The sequence below is a fragment of the Maniola jurtina genome, chromosome 11 (genome assembly GCF_905333055.1).
Source record: "Maniola jurtina chromosome 11, ilManJurt1.1, whole genome shotgun sequence".
Lineage (NCBI taxonomy): Eukaryota > Metazoa > Arthropoda > Insecta > Lepidoptera > Nymphalidae > Maniola > Maniola jurtina.
Window position 1 is genome coordinate 12,811,221 of NC_060039.1, and position 15,902 is coordinate 12,827,122.

A 15,902-nucleotide genomic window follows, 5' to 3' on the forward strand; every position below is an offset into this window, starting at 1 on the left:
GACAGATTTTATAATTTCTTTATCTACCTATGTAGTTAGTATGGACTATTCATTATCAAATCAATGGGACTATTCGCTTAGTGGGCAAGCCGGATCGCACACGGAAGGCAAACCATTGAGGCAAACGGCTACGGCCGAACTGGCAATATTTTGTCAAATGTCAAATGTCAAAGTTGACATTTCGAGTTTCGACCGCCGCCGGTTGTTATTTTTTTCGATTTCGGTATTATTATTTTGATTGTGATTTTGATTTTATATGAGAGCATAATACTCATACCAGTCCAAATTCTACATTCGGCCAATATTAAGGCCTAAGGCTAAACCAATAACTATGTCAGATACACAGTTTTCTTTATCCTGGGAGCAACACATGCAACATATAAATTATGGCCTAAATAAATATTTAAAGGTTAGTTTTAAACGTTTTCCTATATTATTTGTGTATTTAAACTATTAAACATTCATTCAGTTTCAGTATTCAGTAGTAGTATTCAGTAGTATCTTGTAGCTCCAAATAGGAGGGTTTGAAACAAAATTCGTCTTGATAACCATGATAAAGGCTTTTAGACAAATTTGTTTTATTGTGAAGTTTAATCGTGTTATAGTGGAAGTTTGCACTGTATTCATTAACTATCTGACAAGACTGGCCTTGATTAGAATTTCTGAAAATCCTATCTTAATGTGGGTCTATGACCAAAGTAATAGAAAAAACCTATATATGCAAGAGTTGCCAAACCCAGTTGTTTGTGCTGTACGGGATGGGTCATTCATTTTTCCTTGTAACATGGTATCCAGTTTTGTACTCATTCTGTCAGCTTCGTAGAACATGAATTGCGTTTTAAAAAGCCTAGAGATGCTTATTCACTCTTGACTTGAAGATATCTAGGTCATATGTGGTAGGAGCATAGATTAGAAACCACACCTTAGTGTTTCGTGTCAGAAAACTTTTTTATTATATAGATTTTGAATTTCATTTTCAGACTGGAGAGTTTGTGGACATGACACTAGCAGTAGATGGCTACTTTGTAAAGGTTCACCAAATGATCCTGTCACTAGTCAGCCCATACATCAAAGACATCATCAAGTCATTGAAATGTACACATCCTGTTATATTTTTGAATGTAAGTGTCATCATACTTTAAATTATAATTAATAGCTCATGGTTTAGGTGGCGGACTTGACTAAGGATGGACATACTGGCAAGTTAAAACCATCTATTGGATCCTCTTTGTGAGATTGTAATTAGTATAAAATATAATTGCTTTAATTTCCTTTATATTCAAAAAAACACTTTTACAAAAGTTGATAAAAAAATGAAGCATTGATAAAAATACAAACTAAAATTGGCAGACTTCACACACCTTTGAGAACATTATGGAGAAATTTCAGGTGTGCTGGTTTCTTCACAATCTTTTCTTTCACCATCAAAGTATATTAGTATTTAATAACACATAACTCTGAAAGTTATTAGATGTGTGTGCCTGGGCTCCAACCCCCGACCTGCCGTATAGGAGGCAAATGACCTTAACCACTAGGTTATCATGGCACTCAGATTTTTTATTTTCCAGAATGTATCCTACCATACTTTATGCTCAATATTGGACTATGTGTATAAAGGAGAAGTTCAAGTATCCAAGGAACACCTGGAGGATCTTATCCAGGCCGGGAAGCAGCTGCAAATCAAAGGACTCCAGGAAATTGTATGTTTCAGCATCATACTTACTTTCATTATCATACCTATTTATTTCCTTTGTGCAACAATTTTTGGCTTTGGATTGTAGTGCTGATAGATCTTGGCCTCTCCATTTTTCTTCATTCAGCTGTATCCTTTATTTTTTTTCTTCTAATGTGTAAACTTTTAATTTTCTTTAAATCTTCCATGCAATCCGTCCTATCTTTTTCTTTTCTGGGTGTTCTTTTAGCTTTTTATTTAATTTTAGCCTTCATCATCATAAGTATCACATACATACATACATACTAATTGTAATAGTATACAATGTTTTTTGCAACTAGGGCAGTATGATGAAATCGGAAACCATATGAGATGTAGAAAGCTTTTTAGGAACCATAGATCTTTTTTTGTAAAAACAATTTTGGCATAGTAAACCTTTTGGTCAAGTCTTTGTCTTGAGTTATCCATAAAAATAATTTTAACAGATAAGATAATTCTCAGTTTCATATAAAGATAATTCCATTGTATCAAAAGTAAATAGTTGGTCATATTTAATAATATATTTTTAACTTTAAATAAGTTTTTAAGTTTAATTGGCAGTGGGCAGGCCATGCTTGTCATAGAGGTGATGGCCGTTGGAGCCCGCGTTTAAGCAAACGTAGTGTGGGACGCCCTCCAGCACGATGGACCGATGATATTAAGTGGCTGGTGGGAAGTGGCTGGATGAGGAAGGCTGAGGACCGGGTGTGGTGGCGCTCTTTAGGGAAGGCCTATGTCCCGCAGTGGACGTCCACAGTAGAGGTGTCAAATATGGTTAGATTCCTATATCATAATATTAATGTTTGTTACAGAAAAATATTGAATATTTTTTACGTTAAAATATATTAACTATCAAAAAAAAAAGCCGCAAGCAGAAACTTGCATGCAAACGATTTTCAACCTTATTGACATGTTTCAGAAAACCACATATTAGCAATCTATGAATGATACTGAGCAAGAATATGACAAAATAACAACTTTCTCGTTACCGTCAATAAGGTCGAGAATCGCTTGCACCTGTTTTTCTGTTGCTTTCACCCCTAGCGAACCATTATACAGATTACCACCTTAAAAGCGACGTCTCTGAGGTGTCGGAGGAGGTTCTGTAGAAATATATTATATCACTTTAAAAAAACAAATAATTTTTATTTTGTATTTTTATACTTAAATTATTTCTTTTCATTATTTTTTTTTATAAGAATCATCAAAAAGAAGTGAGAACTTATCGCCGGCGCACTACTGAGCACGGGTCTCCATTTCAATAACACTCAAGTAATAAAAATAGTACCTAACACGATATACTAGTACCAACAAATTTCAAAGGCACTTGTAAACCTTTACTTCAATAAGTACCTACAAGCTTCACAAAAATAAATAATAGATTCTGTATTCCTTGTTAGCACCCTTCAGGTTCAGATACGGAACCCTAAAAAGCATGACAATAAAGAAATCCCGAAAGACGTATAGTATATGGTAATAATTTTACTCTAAATACCTAGGTACCTATACCTACCTACGTATTTATGCAAAATTAAAAACAATTGGAATGATAAAGAAATGTCAAGAAGGTACAAAAAGTAGATAAGTTTACCCAGTTACCTATTTAAAAATCGTTTTAATAACGAGTTTTTATTTTAGCCTTCATCACGGCTAAAACTAATACAAAAATCGAACAACCCAAGCTCCAAGCACGCCGGAGCTATAACAGACACTCGGTTCCTATGGCTACCTCCCAGTTCCATCATGAGACCCTGGATATAATCCACTATGCCCACCCGGTTCCATCATGAGACCACACAAACACACACATTTCCAAAAAGACCAATACAATTTACGTACCTAACCTATAATAACAAATATGCGCGTCACAAATCTACAAAATCAAGTAACTAACCTAATCTGTGATAATATCAACTCCAAATATCGAAATATGATATTATTTACATTCAGTATTCACCCACAACCAAGTTCACAAATAAATAAAACTACTGTCCTGATTGAATAGCAAAATCGAAAGAATCTATTTGATAAATGAAACTACCGAGGGGCGATATTCCAAACGAATTAAAAACCAACGCGTAGCGATAGAATATAATATTTTATCGCGTATGATATTCGCTACTGATATCGTGTGACGTAGATCGTAGGTCTATCTTTGGCAAACGCCTCGTCAAATTTAAAAGCAATTACTAATAGAAAATGTATTGCTTTAAAAATTTTATATTAAATATGGGGCTTAAGGAATATCTAATATCCTGAATATTTTTTTATATTGAATATGTACCGTAGAGTTCCCTAACTTCGTCTGCTTTTGACCGTTTTTTCAAATTTTCCGCCAATCGGATGTAAAAAAATCTGTTACGTCTGACAAACATCGTCCAATGGTAATAGTTCTTTTTATGTGTGTATGAAAGTGTACCTACTGTTTATAGTTTAGGCAAGCTAATGACCGTTAAAAAAATAGACGAAGTTAAGGTGAAATTCCAAACTTCATCTATGCATAGGAAATTAATTTTAAACATAATGCCAATTTTATCAAAAAAATATAAATAAGATAAAATTATCCAAAAGTCCAAATACACTATCTTATCGCCTTTTAATTTTATATATTTTATACTTTTATTTAGGTAGACGAAGTTAGGGCGTACTTTGTCCAAAATCGTTCTTAAATTCAGGGGTGGCACAAAGGTATCGTAAATAAAAATGAAATATGATGAATGAATTAAACACTTTAATCGTAGTAATCGTAAAACTGTCTTTTTCTTAGGCATTCTAATGCTAAATCCAGCATGTCTTGGCTGTGAGCAACTGTATATGATCGTTTTTTCTTTTTTACGAATTCTCGATTCATGTCTAGAGTTTTTTGATTACCTGTAAAAAAAATTAAAATAATCAACTATTGCAAATATAAAATAGTGGTATATTTTGTAATTGTTAATTTTCTTCAAATATAAAAATTGAGTTCATTTCTAGCACTTTTAGTTGGCGCATGTCTGTTAATAAAAGTTTTTTCTTATAAAATTTCTAGGTTTTGCCCGCGGCTTCGCTCGCGTGAATTTTGGTTTATCATAAATCCCGCGGAAGCCGTGGATTTCAGGATAAAATATACTCCTTCAGGAGTTCTCCTACATCACAAGTCTCAACTGTTTATCCTACTTGGCTGAAATTAGAAATGGAAATAAATTATACCCTGACTTAACACACAGGCTACTTTTTATCGTGAAAAAGCCATGGTTCATGCGGAATCAATAAAAAAAAACAACATTCACGCAGGCAGCGCCGCAGGAAAAACCTAGTTACAAATATTTAAAGAAACCTTTTATTATCAAACATTAATTTAAAACACCTTAAATGCGCCAGAAATCAACTCTTTTATCAACTTACTTTACATTTTGTTATGTAGGAAATACATAGTTATTTATACAATATATCTACGTTTTGGTAATTATTCAGATACATAACAGTTTTAAATAGGTATAGAGGGTATAGAGTAAGAAAAAATACAGACCAGGTACTTTTTCATATAAGTATAGTACATAAAAAAAAGTTCTTATTCTAATTTTGACGACCCTAAGGGCAGACGAAGTTAGAAAAACATCACATTACAGATTGTATCCTAACATTGTCTGCCCTAATATTTCTATAGTTAATGAACATATCTGAATGATTTTTTTAATTTTGGTAATGGATTATATGAGTAAACTGTAGTAAAGATTTAAAAAACTTACCTCCAAGCAGTATTGAGTAATGACACAAATTTTCGGGGTCGGTAAAAAAGAAGCGTGTGCGTGATCCGAAGTTACTCACGATTGTGACAAAATGGCCACCAATATTTTGACAAATGACATTGCAATGTTGCCATGATTAAATATGTATACTTCCCAAATCACTACAATTAGTGTTTCCATAAAAGGAAAAAAAATATTGAATTTTTTAAATTTTAGCCGATGTTAGGCATATAAGTTGAAGTTAGGAGACTCTACGGTATTATAGATAAATTATTTTTTGACACCACTAGTCCACAGGCTGATGATGATGATGATGATGATGATGAACTTTAAGTAAATTTATTTTAACTTTAACTAATACTATGAATATTTAAATATTAAAATTACAAAATAAAAATGTTATCCAAATCACTGTAATGGGGCAGGGTGTGACACAACACTGGCTGTGTTTTCTCGTTGAAAGGCCAGACTAATGCCTGCTTGAATGCCAGATCTCCAGTCCTATTAAATTAAATTAAAATTACTTACAGTTAAAAATAAATTTATCAGATTACATAAAATATTTTTCCTGCATTAAATTGTAATTTAAATTTTATATTATGCATTTAATTGTAATTTAATTGTACTTTCAGAATCATTACACAATGTCTTCAAACGTGCGAGCGAACGAAAATGTGCCACCAAATGAAAATGTGCAACAAACACTTAACAAAAGCCCAAGAATAAAGAAAGTCAAACAAGATGTTTTAAAAGAAAACGAGCAGCAGTAAGATTTATGCATATTTTCATATATTTCTGAGGCCTTAGCTGCCTGAATATTTTTGGTTGATTTACATGCCTGTTTGCCTAATCAATTGATGAATACTAGTCTAGGTAAGTCTATTAAAATATTTATAGTGAAAAGTGAAAGAAAATAAATAACAATAATTTGCTTTTTGATTTGGGTTCTGAGGAGCTTATTATGATGGTAATCACTATTATTTATGGTTGGTTTTTGTATATAAGGTATAATTTTTACATGATATTTTAGTACTTTTCACAAACTCATGGACAAGGTTATTATTTTGAATTAGCCCCACCATTGTTTACATTTTTGATCTCGAATTACATTTTCGAGTTTAGTTATGTTAGAATTTACTCACGTTTAAAAAATCTATTAAAACTATGCCCCTGAGAAAAGCATATTATACAAGCGAAGATTATGTAAATAATAAAAGAGCGTGGTTTTGACGTGCAGCTCGCTCCAGCAATGCGCGGGACTTCCATACTTTTATACATGGCCATAATATTGAAAATCAAATCTTTGAAAAGACCAACCGCCAAGTTTCTTGCTGGTTCTTCTCCAGTGGTAGATGCTTTTGACAATTCAAAAGTACTTGTAAAAGTTTCATCGAATAAAAATGTTTTCAATTTTGAATTTTTAACCGTATTTTCAGAGTATATGTCATGGACACAGAAACAGACTATGATACAAAGTATAACAAAGATTATGTATTACATGTACAAGACGAAACACATTATACAAATACCACAGAGGATGAGAAAATCACTTGTATAAGTGCACAGAGCCTCACCAAGGAAGAGTTTGACAATGGAAACAAGAGCATTAGTGCTCAAAATAGCAAAGGCAAGTCATTGACAATTCTTCTTGAAAGCTGCAAAAATTGATACTTACTGATTACGAAAATGACGTCCATTATTATCAAATATCCAAAATAGTAAACATGGATTTTTGAAAAACAAAACTAATATGAGTGTCCTTATAAAGGTTTTTTTTGGATTATTAATGGGCAGAAATGAATTTTTTGAAAAACTCATTTGGGTGTTATTTTAAAAACGTATGGGGTGCTGCTGGTTGATTGTAGAAAAACTGCATCAATCATTATGATAATCTCAACTGTTGTGATTGGCTGAATTTATGGTATTCTTGTTGCAACACTGCATTGTCTAATTGTCTAAAAGTGAACGAGCATCAACCAATCAGAGGTGATTACGATCGTGACATTGTAGCTGTCATTGTACTGCAATCGAGCTACCGATTATGAAAATAGCATCCATTTTCAAATCCAAAATTACCTACATCCATTATTAGGGTTCCTTACCTCAAAGGGGAAAAGATACCCTTATAGGATCTGTCTGTTCATCTGTCCCTCTGTCGTGTCTGTCAAGAAAACTTATAGGGTACTTCTCATTGACCTAGAATCACGAAATTTGGCAGGTAGGTAGGTCTTATAGCACAACTGAAGGAAAAAATCCGAAAACCGCGAATTTGTGCTTACATCACAAAAAAATATTAAAATATGTTCACGAAAAAAATTAATTTACTAAATCACATAAACAGATAGCGCATTCCGTCGTTACCTTGCAGTATTCTACATAAAAATGTTAGGTTTAAGTATACCTTAAGTATACCTACGATGGCATGGAACCCTTCGTTTTTAAACCTGGTTTTTAAATTCACTGAAGTTTCACTTTTGCTTTGTAGGTACACAACTATTTACTGATGATATTTGGCTTACTAACCTATTACAAATTACAATGTTTCAGGCACAGCTACTCCATACTTTACGACATCAAAAATGGGTTCGCTCCAGCTGGTATTGGACAAATACATGTATTATCTGCGATACACCAGCAATAGCGCCTCACGCCACTCGCAGTGGAAATGCCTCAACTACTCCAATACTAAGTGCCCCGCGTTCGTCATCACTAGACACGACCGGGTTATACAAAGGTTGGTGAATCTCTAAACAGTATAAAAAATAACCTGCTATGAGGATTCCATTTGTAATTTGTATCCATAGGTACATCACTAGCCATATTCTGATGCCCGCGACTTCGTCCGCGTGGATTTAGGTCTTTAAAAGACCCGTGGGAACTCTTTGATTTATCGAGATAAAAAGTAGCCTATGTCACTCCCCAGGTCTTTAACTATATCCATGCCAAAAATTACGTCAGTCTGTTGCTACAACGTACATCCTGTTAACCTAGAATCACGTGGTAGGTAGCAATTTCTTCTGGTACAAGTAAAGGAAAAAATCCGAAATCCATGAATTTGTGGGTAGTTACAAAACAATCAAAAGTTTCATTTCTTGTGCGATGGCACGGAAGAAACCCATCGTGTGCGAGTCCGACTCGTACTTGACCAGTTTTCTGGTCATATCCTTTGATATTATATATTGATATTATAATTATTTTTTTTAGTGTAGCAACCCACTCTCATCCAACGCACGAGTTGCAAATAGCAAAGAAGATCGGATCAGGTGAACTGTATTCAACTATGAAGGGTGCCGAGGTCCATGCGCAAACCAAGAATGCAAGAAACTTGATACAGAATAAAAGAAAGTCAAGTCTACACCTACTAGCTACATAGACATTTGTTATCATAAAATTAAATTACAGGATGCTAGGGACGCATCACACACGTGTTTTGATACGCTTTTCGAATACTGTTTTCAGTATGTCAAACTGAATAAAGTAATAAGTTGTTAACAAAAATATGCTGAGTCTCAGCCTTACCATACTCCGTAGGTGCGCGATGATATTATTAAAACTATTCTTTGGGAAGTATCCCAAATAGAAAATTATGAAATAGTAAAAATTTCAAAAATTTTAATTTTTATACTTGGTAATTTTTATAGAGGAAGCCACAAATAAGTGAATATGTATTTTATTCACTTGGTGAAAAAAAATTGATGACCTTGGGTAGCTCTTCAATTTTTTATCCTGCAAAACTGAGAGACCTTTAAACTTAAATATTTTGTTCAAAGAGATATATATTAAGCTTAAGTTCAATAAATATACCTGTTTCATAATAAGGCTTCAAGAGAGCCTATTTATAAAACAGGGACCAGAACTGTTGATATTTAATTAAATCTACACTATCCCTATTTGAAAATTATTCCAAAGTAATGAGTTTAGAGTATCATTATAAGTTTATAAAAGGGTTCTAGTTCTACTAAATAGTCCAAAGCGTAAAAGCCAGTCTTGAACATTCGATCCAGAGTACTAGATACTACATAATATAATAATACATGCTTGTACTATCGTTTTAACACCATTAATAAATTCTTTAAATAATAATAAGTTATAACATGGTTATAACCGTCTTCGGCTCAGGCTCAGTCAGTTCAAAGAGTATGTAATTACTACAATTTGAGTGGAGCAAGATCCTGGAACTGCTAGACTTACTTATTTTCTGAGAAATAAAAAATGTGGATAGAGTCAGAGATATTAGAGATTGAGTAGTGTTAGTGTGGAATACTTATACTCCTAGCGGAGTCCTGCATTCCACGGCTTAATCACATTTCTAAAGTTACCCACATCCAACGAAATTAAATCATAGACTAACGAATATATTTTGCGAATGTCAAATCTTTACCCACATACTCTTTGGTCCGGGACTTCGTCTGTGTTGGTGTTAGCTGGCGGGCGTGCTCTGCCTTTTTGAAGTGTTTTTTTTTGTTAAAACTGACTGGAAAGCGCTCTAAGGGGGTGCCGTGCGTATGTCGGCGAGCGCTGGCACAGACGGGGTCCATACTTGTATAGTTTCCCTAACTTGTTACAAATATGTAACTACAAACTTGACATTGGGTAATCTTTGTAAAGCCAGACGAGAGAGGAAAAAAAAGGTTCAAAATGTTAATGTCAATCAATGTCAATGTCAATTTGTCGAAGAGTTGAACATTATTGTTGATTTGATTTTTGAAAATTGAAATCACATTGAAATCTAAAGTTCTAATAAAGTTCACATTTTATTGTGATTACCAAGTAGGTAATTATGATGGCTCAACCTCAATATTCTTTATCTTGGGAAGACCATCCGAAGAACATTTGCAATGGCTTAAGCTACCTACAACAGGTTTGTAATTTGTTGCATTCCATAATATATAAAATCTTGCCATTTTGCATAGATATACAGAAAAAATAAGTATTTGACGCCTTGCCCGAGATGGTTTGAGGTTTAAGATGGATTTCAAATCATTATAGCCCACAAAGATTCCCGTGATTTCATCCTTGTGAAATCGTGAACTTGAGCTTTTAAATCCCTGGGGAACTCTTTAATTTTCCGGGATAAAAATATTTTGGGTCCATCTCTGGCATGCAAGCTATCTCTGTACCAAATTTCGTCAAAATCTGTTAACAGATTAGACTCGCATATTTAGTATGAAAGTATGGATTGTTGCAGTTGTATGGATGTCGCAAAAAAAAAAGATGTTAATATTGGGATTCGGTCGGAACGACATGAAATATTCAGTAAAACAATTCAGTTTTTTGTGTAATTGACTGTTTTCTTAATTTGTTTATTTTTGGATTTTAAAAGATTTGATGACATAAGTATACTATTTTAATAAATAACAAAGCTTTATTGCAAAACTTATTATTGTTTTCTAGAATGGGGAGTTTGTAGACATGACATTGGCAGCAGATGGACACCTTGTAAAAGTGCACCAAGTGATCATGGCACTCAGCAGCCCCTACCTGAAGGATCTAATAGCCTCCGCCCAATGTCCTCATCCTGTTATAGTATTAAATGTAAGTTACACATTTAAGCTTTAGCTAGACAGAACATAATATGGCAGCACTGAACTATGATACCCTAGTGGTTAACACTATCCTGGGCATGTACCTCTTAATTTTTCAGAGTTATTGTGCATTCTGGGTGTATAGAATTAAATATCACTTGCTTCACAGTAAAGGAAAAATAGTGAGAAAACCTGCATGCCTGAGAGTTCTCCATAATGTTCTCAAAGGTGACCAAAACACTGATATTTGTTGGACTCTATCAAAGTGTCAGAGATTAATAAACACTGCCAGATTTTGACTAATGTGAAAGCGTTTTTTGTTAGTTTGTTCTTCAATCACGCCACAATTTGGAGTATCAAATCAACATGATTTTATTGCATGGATATAGTTAAATATTATGGGAATGACCAATGCTACTTTTTATGCTGCAAAATAAAAAGTTTCCATGAGATTTTAAATATCTTAATCCACGCAAATGAAATTGCGGACATCAGCTAGTATATATAATATCTTTGAGAGTGAACAACTAAATTATATTGTTAACTGAGAGAACTGCCTTACCTGTTCCGAGTTAGCCCTCTACTATTTTAGACTGCATCATCAGTCATCACTTACCACCAAAGAGGTTGCAATCAAGGGCTAAATAATTGTTGTGAAAAAAAAATGTAATACTAAATGATGCCAGCGACTACGTCCATGTGGATTTAGGTTTTTAAAATCCTGTGGAAACTCTTTGATTTTCTGGGATAAAGAGATGCCTAGGTATGTCAGTTTACGGACGCAAGTTTCCTCTGTACCAAATTTCAAACAAATGGGGTATATGGATGGCTTTTAAGAATCCCATTGGAACTCTTGGGATTTAATTTTTTTTAATTTTGATTTTTGGATTTATCACAATATAACCTTTAATATGTCTGTCCTCGAAATGTAAGCTAACTCTGCACCCATCAAATTCAGTTAAACTGTTGGGCTATGAAAATCTAGCTGAAAGACAGACAAGCACACCTTTGCATTTATTTATAATATTGGTATTGATGTTTGCTGTGTTAAACCTGTTTATATATCACTTCAGAAAATCTCTCACACAACCCTAGCATCAATACTGGAGTATATCTACAGGGGTGAGGTTATGGTTGCTATAGAGGACATTCGGGACCTGATAGACGCCGCCAAAGAGTTGCACATCAAAGGGTTACAGGAAATGGTGTGTAAATTTTTGATTGCTGACTTTTTTTATGGTTCTGTACCTTAAAAGGAAAAATGGAACCATTATAGGATCAGTTTGTTGTCTGTCTGTCTGTCGTTTCTGTCAATTTGGGAGAAATCAAACATAGGGTTTTTCCTTTTGACCTAGAATCATGAAATTTGGCAGGTAGCTATGTCTTGTTACTTATAGCACCAGTAAATAAAAAAATCCGAAAATCGTGAATTTGTGGTTTTCACAAAAAACATTAAATGGAACATGTGTTCCTGACCAAATATAATTATTATTAAGCAAAAATACAGTTTTGACAATAAATGAACTCCTTAAAAAATAGCAGACTGTAAAAGTAAACAAAATAACTATGATACCTGATGGAGTGCTTTGACACCCGTACTAGGGAAACCTGTTACAGGTTTTTGAATTAGTTTACTAAATCACATCAAGATGGTGCTCTCCATCATTATCCTGCAAACTTTTACTATACTGACTTGAAATTACTCCTACAGAGCCCTTTATGTGCGAATCTGACTTGACAGATTTTTTTGAGAGTTCTTGACAGATTTTCTTTTGCAGGATTTAGCTGTAACGAAACCCGCGAACCAACAGAAAACCAATGAAATTATAGTGTCCCGTGACACAGGTTACCTAAAAATGGATGACGAAGACTCCTACGAGATACACAAGGAAATCACACCCTCAGACAACATCTACAGGCACGCTCCAGACGAGTGAGTAAAAGTGCAGACAAACTATAGTATAGTGCGTTGCAACCATCTTTAATATGTATTATATTATATGTTATAATATATTATGATATAGAAATGCGAACTACTAATATTATAAATGCGAAAGTGTGTCTGTCTGTTTGTGTGCTAGCTTTTCGCTGCCCATTCATTTATGAGTGTTCTCCAATCTCCATGGTTTCAAGTCTAGCATGAGAGCATGCTATTGCAATCAACATTATATACTGCATCATATATTGAAGATTCTATAGGACATTAGGGCAACTCTCCTTTAGAACGATTGTCTTGCAACCATAGAGCACAGAACAGGTCATGTGTATTTTTTAATATTTCTCATTGCGTATCTCTAGGGTTGCTAGGCCCTAAAAGACTAAAGCCGAATACTGCGCTATATTTTGTCGGCCATAAAGGCCCGATATATCTTTTTTTTAAACAACCAAACACCTTATTTGAAACTGGACATACCTTTTTAAAGTTGGAAATTACTTTTATAATTAAAAAACCCAGATTACATATTTTAATTATTTATTTAGTACAAATGGATTCGTAGAGTATTAGAGACTAAAGATAAAAAATAATTTTAGAACCTGTATGTTATTTTAAATATACCTATCTACATATAATCTAGATAAGAGTAGTTATTTGTTCACTAGGATTCAGTACTTGATCGACGTTAAAACTATCTGTCTTAAAGTACACTTCGATCTCTTGTAGTGTCTTCCCTTTTGTTTCCGGCATTCGCGCGTAGAGGTACGCGAGACAGACGAACATAATGCCTGTATTCAACAAAAACAACCCATGATACCCCATAACGCTGACTATGTAAGGTAATGTTAGTAAACATAGAAAAACTGTGCCGAGTAATAATGGTGCTGATAATAAATAAAAGTACACTTTCAGCTCCAATGGAAAAATTTCACCCAACAAAACGTCCAGAAGGGGGTAAGGACCAGCATTTATAACAATAAAATATAATGCGAGCAGTAACACGTTTATCCATTGAAAATAAACTTCGTTATTTTTGAAATAGAGACTCACACTCAAAGCTATCAATATCCCGTTAGCCGCCAACCCTGACGAGAACAGCAAAGTGCGGTTAGACATCTTCTTAATTAAAAAGCACGCAATACACGTTCCTAAAAAAGTAAAGCCGTCCACTACCAACGTGTAAAGCAGAACATCAGACGTGCCTGTCATTTCTTCCAAAATTACAGTTGCCAAATTGGTGAACACCACTTTTCCTGCTGCGGCGTAGTATGAGTAGATGAACGCACACATTGTCATCAAATGCCAAAAATATTTTTCCTTGAACATCTGCAACAGTTTCCTGGAGCCTTTATTTGTATTCGTTTCCATGGCTGCTTTCTGCTTTTTGGTCTCTAGTTTTACTAACAATAGCAACTCATGTTCATTGCTACTCTTGTTTCCGTGGAGTTTTCTAAATATACGCTCGCACTCCTCGAATCTGCCTTGCAAAGCCAACCAATGCGGGCTTTCTACCCAAAAGTAAGGCAATATAACGTGGACGGACGTTATAACCATTCCTATTAATGCTGTAGTTCTCCAGTGAAAGAGCAGTCCAAGAACATGTCCCAATCCTATACCAAACGATGGAACTACCATTAGTGCTAAGTTGAGACACAGTGCTCTTGACTTGTGTGGTACATATTCTGAGGAGCCAGCCGCACTCAGTGCCCACAGCGGTCCAGCGCCGACACCCGCAAGGAGTCTTGATAACAGGAGGGCTACGAACGTTTTGGCATAGAATAATACTATCCAGTTTATTATCAGTGGTATAGAAACTAGTATAAAACACCATCTTCTCCCAAATTTTTCACTAATTATAGCTAGACAAAGTAGACCAACTATAGTGAAGAGGTTCATGAAAGACCCTGCAAAAAATACATTTATTAATAAACAATTAAATTAACATGAAACATAAATAAACATACATAATAATTTAATGGTTAAACAGGAGACCTCCATCTTTACGGTTTATTTGGACAGAGGATTCCTCAATCCTGACACCTAACCCGAAATTCAAGTCAAGTTTAATTTTTTTTTTTAAATTCGTTTAAAAAACCGTTAAAAAAAAAGTAAAAAAATAATTATTATTTAATAAATGTTTAAAAAAAAAACACTAATTAATTTAATTTTAATTTTTAGTGTTTTTTTTTAATTTTTTCGCTTTTTTGTGTAACTATCATCATTTAGTCAACCCGAAGGCTGTTTTCGAATCGTATTTTCACGAATTACGAAAACGAATCGAATACGAGTCAGTGCACAAACGCCCTTATCGACTTCAACATTCTTTGAGAATTTATAACACTTACCTAACAAAGCTATCTGCCCCTCACTAAGGTCTATTCCGTCTTCATTTTTCTGCAAGGAACCAATCATGCCGGCCATTTGCCCCTGCACGAACCCCCATGATAGAGCTATCCAATTCAAAGTGGCGATCACAAATACCTAAAATAACGTCCACTATTAAGAGGGGACTCTCCGTCACTCGCTCCATACAAACGTAGTTCGTCTCTCATTGGAATACTAACCAATCATACTCAATGGAGTTTTGTAGAAACGTTCCGGTAACTAATATCTATGCCTGTGGTTTCCAGATTTCCGTTAAAATATTCGGTTTCAAAGTTACACTGTCTTAAAAATTCACATACAAATCTTTGAGCCCCTGTAATTTTAAAACTACATATTTTTAGAAAAATCTAAAACACCACAGGCATAGATATTAGTTTCTAAAATATGTCTGCAAAATTTCATGGACTTTGGTTGCTTAATATTCAAATGAATTTGGAACTACGATTGTATGGAGTAAGTGACGGAGAGAGCCCTGTTAATATTTGACAGATAAGTATGAGATCTTACTTCTCACCGATTTTGATAGTATTCGATAGTCGAAACAAAATAACGTTAAAGTAAAATAGATCTAAAAACCCTTGATTTAAAGTCAAAAATTCAGTACCATTGATTTTAAT

General features: G+C 34.2%; 2 protein-coding genes across 3 annotated transcripts in view; both read left to right on the forward strand.

Annotated features, from left to right (window-relative positions):
- LOC123869921 overlaps positions 1-15,902 on the forward strand; it is a 29,359-nt gene that overhangs the window by 8,322 nt on the left and 5,135 nt on the right. The window contains exons 2-5 of one of the 2 annotated variants that reach the window (XM_045913015.1): positions 10,186-10,300; positions 10,834-10,974; positions 12,038-12,169; positions 12,743-12,897. In XM_045913015.1, the coding sequence (XP_045768971.1) occupies positions 10,220-10,300; positions 10,834-10,974; positions 12,038-12,169; positions 12,743-12,897 (509 nt within the window). In that variant the 5' untranslated portion in view covers positions 10,186-10,219. Of the gene's footprint in view, positions 1-10,101; positions 10,301-10,833; positions 10,975-12,037; positions 12,170-12,742; positions 12,898-15,902 lie in introns of those variants that run through there. The other variant, XM_045913014.1, reaches the window with a different exon arrangement.
- On the forward strand, positions 186-9,295 carry LOC123869920 (modifier of mdg4-like). Its single transcript, XM_045913013.1, has 7 exons — positions 186-409; positions 981-1,121; positions 1,569-1,700; positions 6,072-6,205; positions 6,876-7,066; positions 7,987-8,173; positions 8,644-9,295. The coding sequence occupies exons 1-7, from the start codon at positions 332-334 to the stop codon at positions 8,810-8,812; spliced, it is 1,032 nt and encodes a 343-aa protein (XP_045768969.1). The 5' UTR covers positions 186-331; the 3' UTR covers positions 8,813-9,295.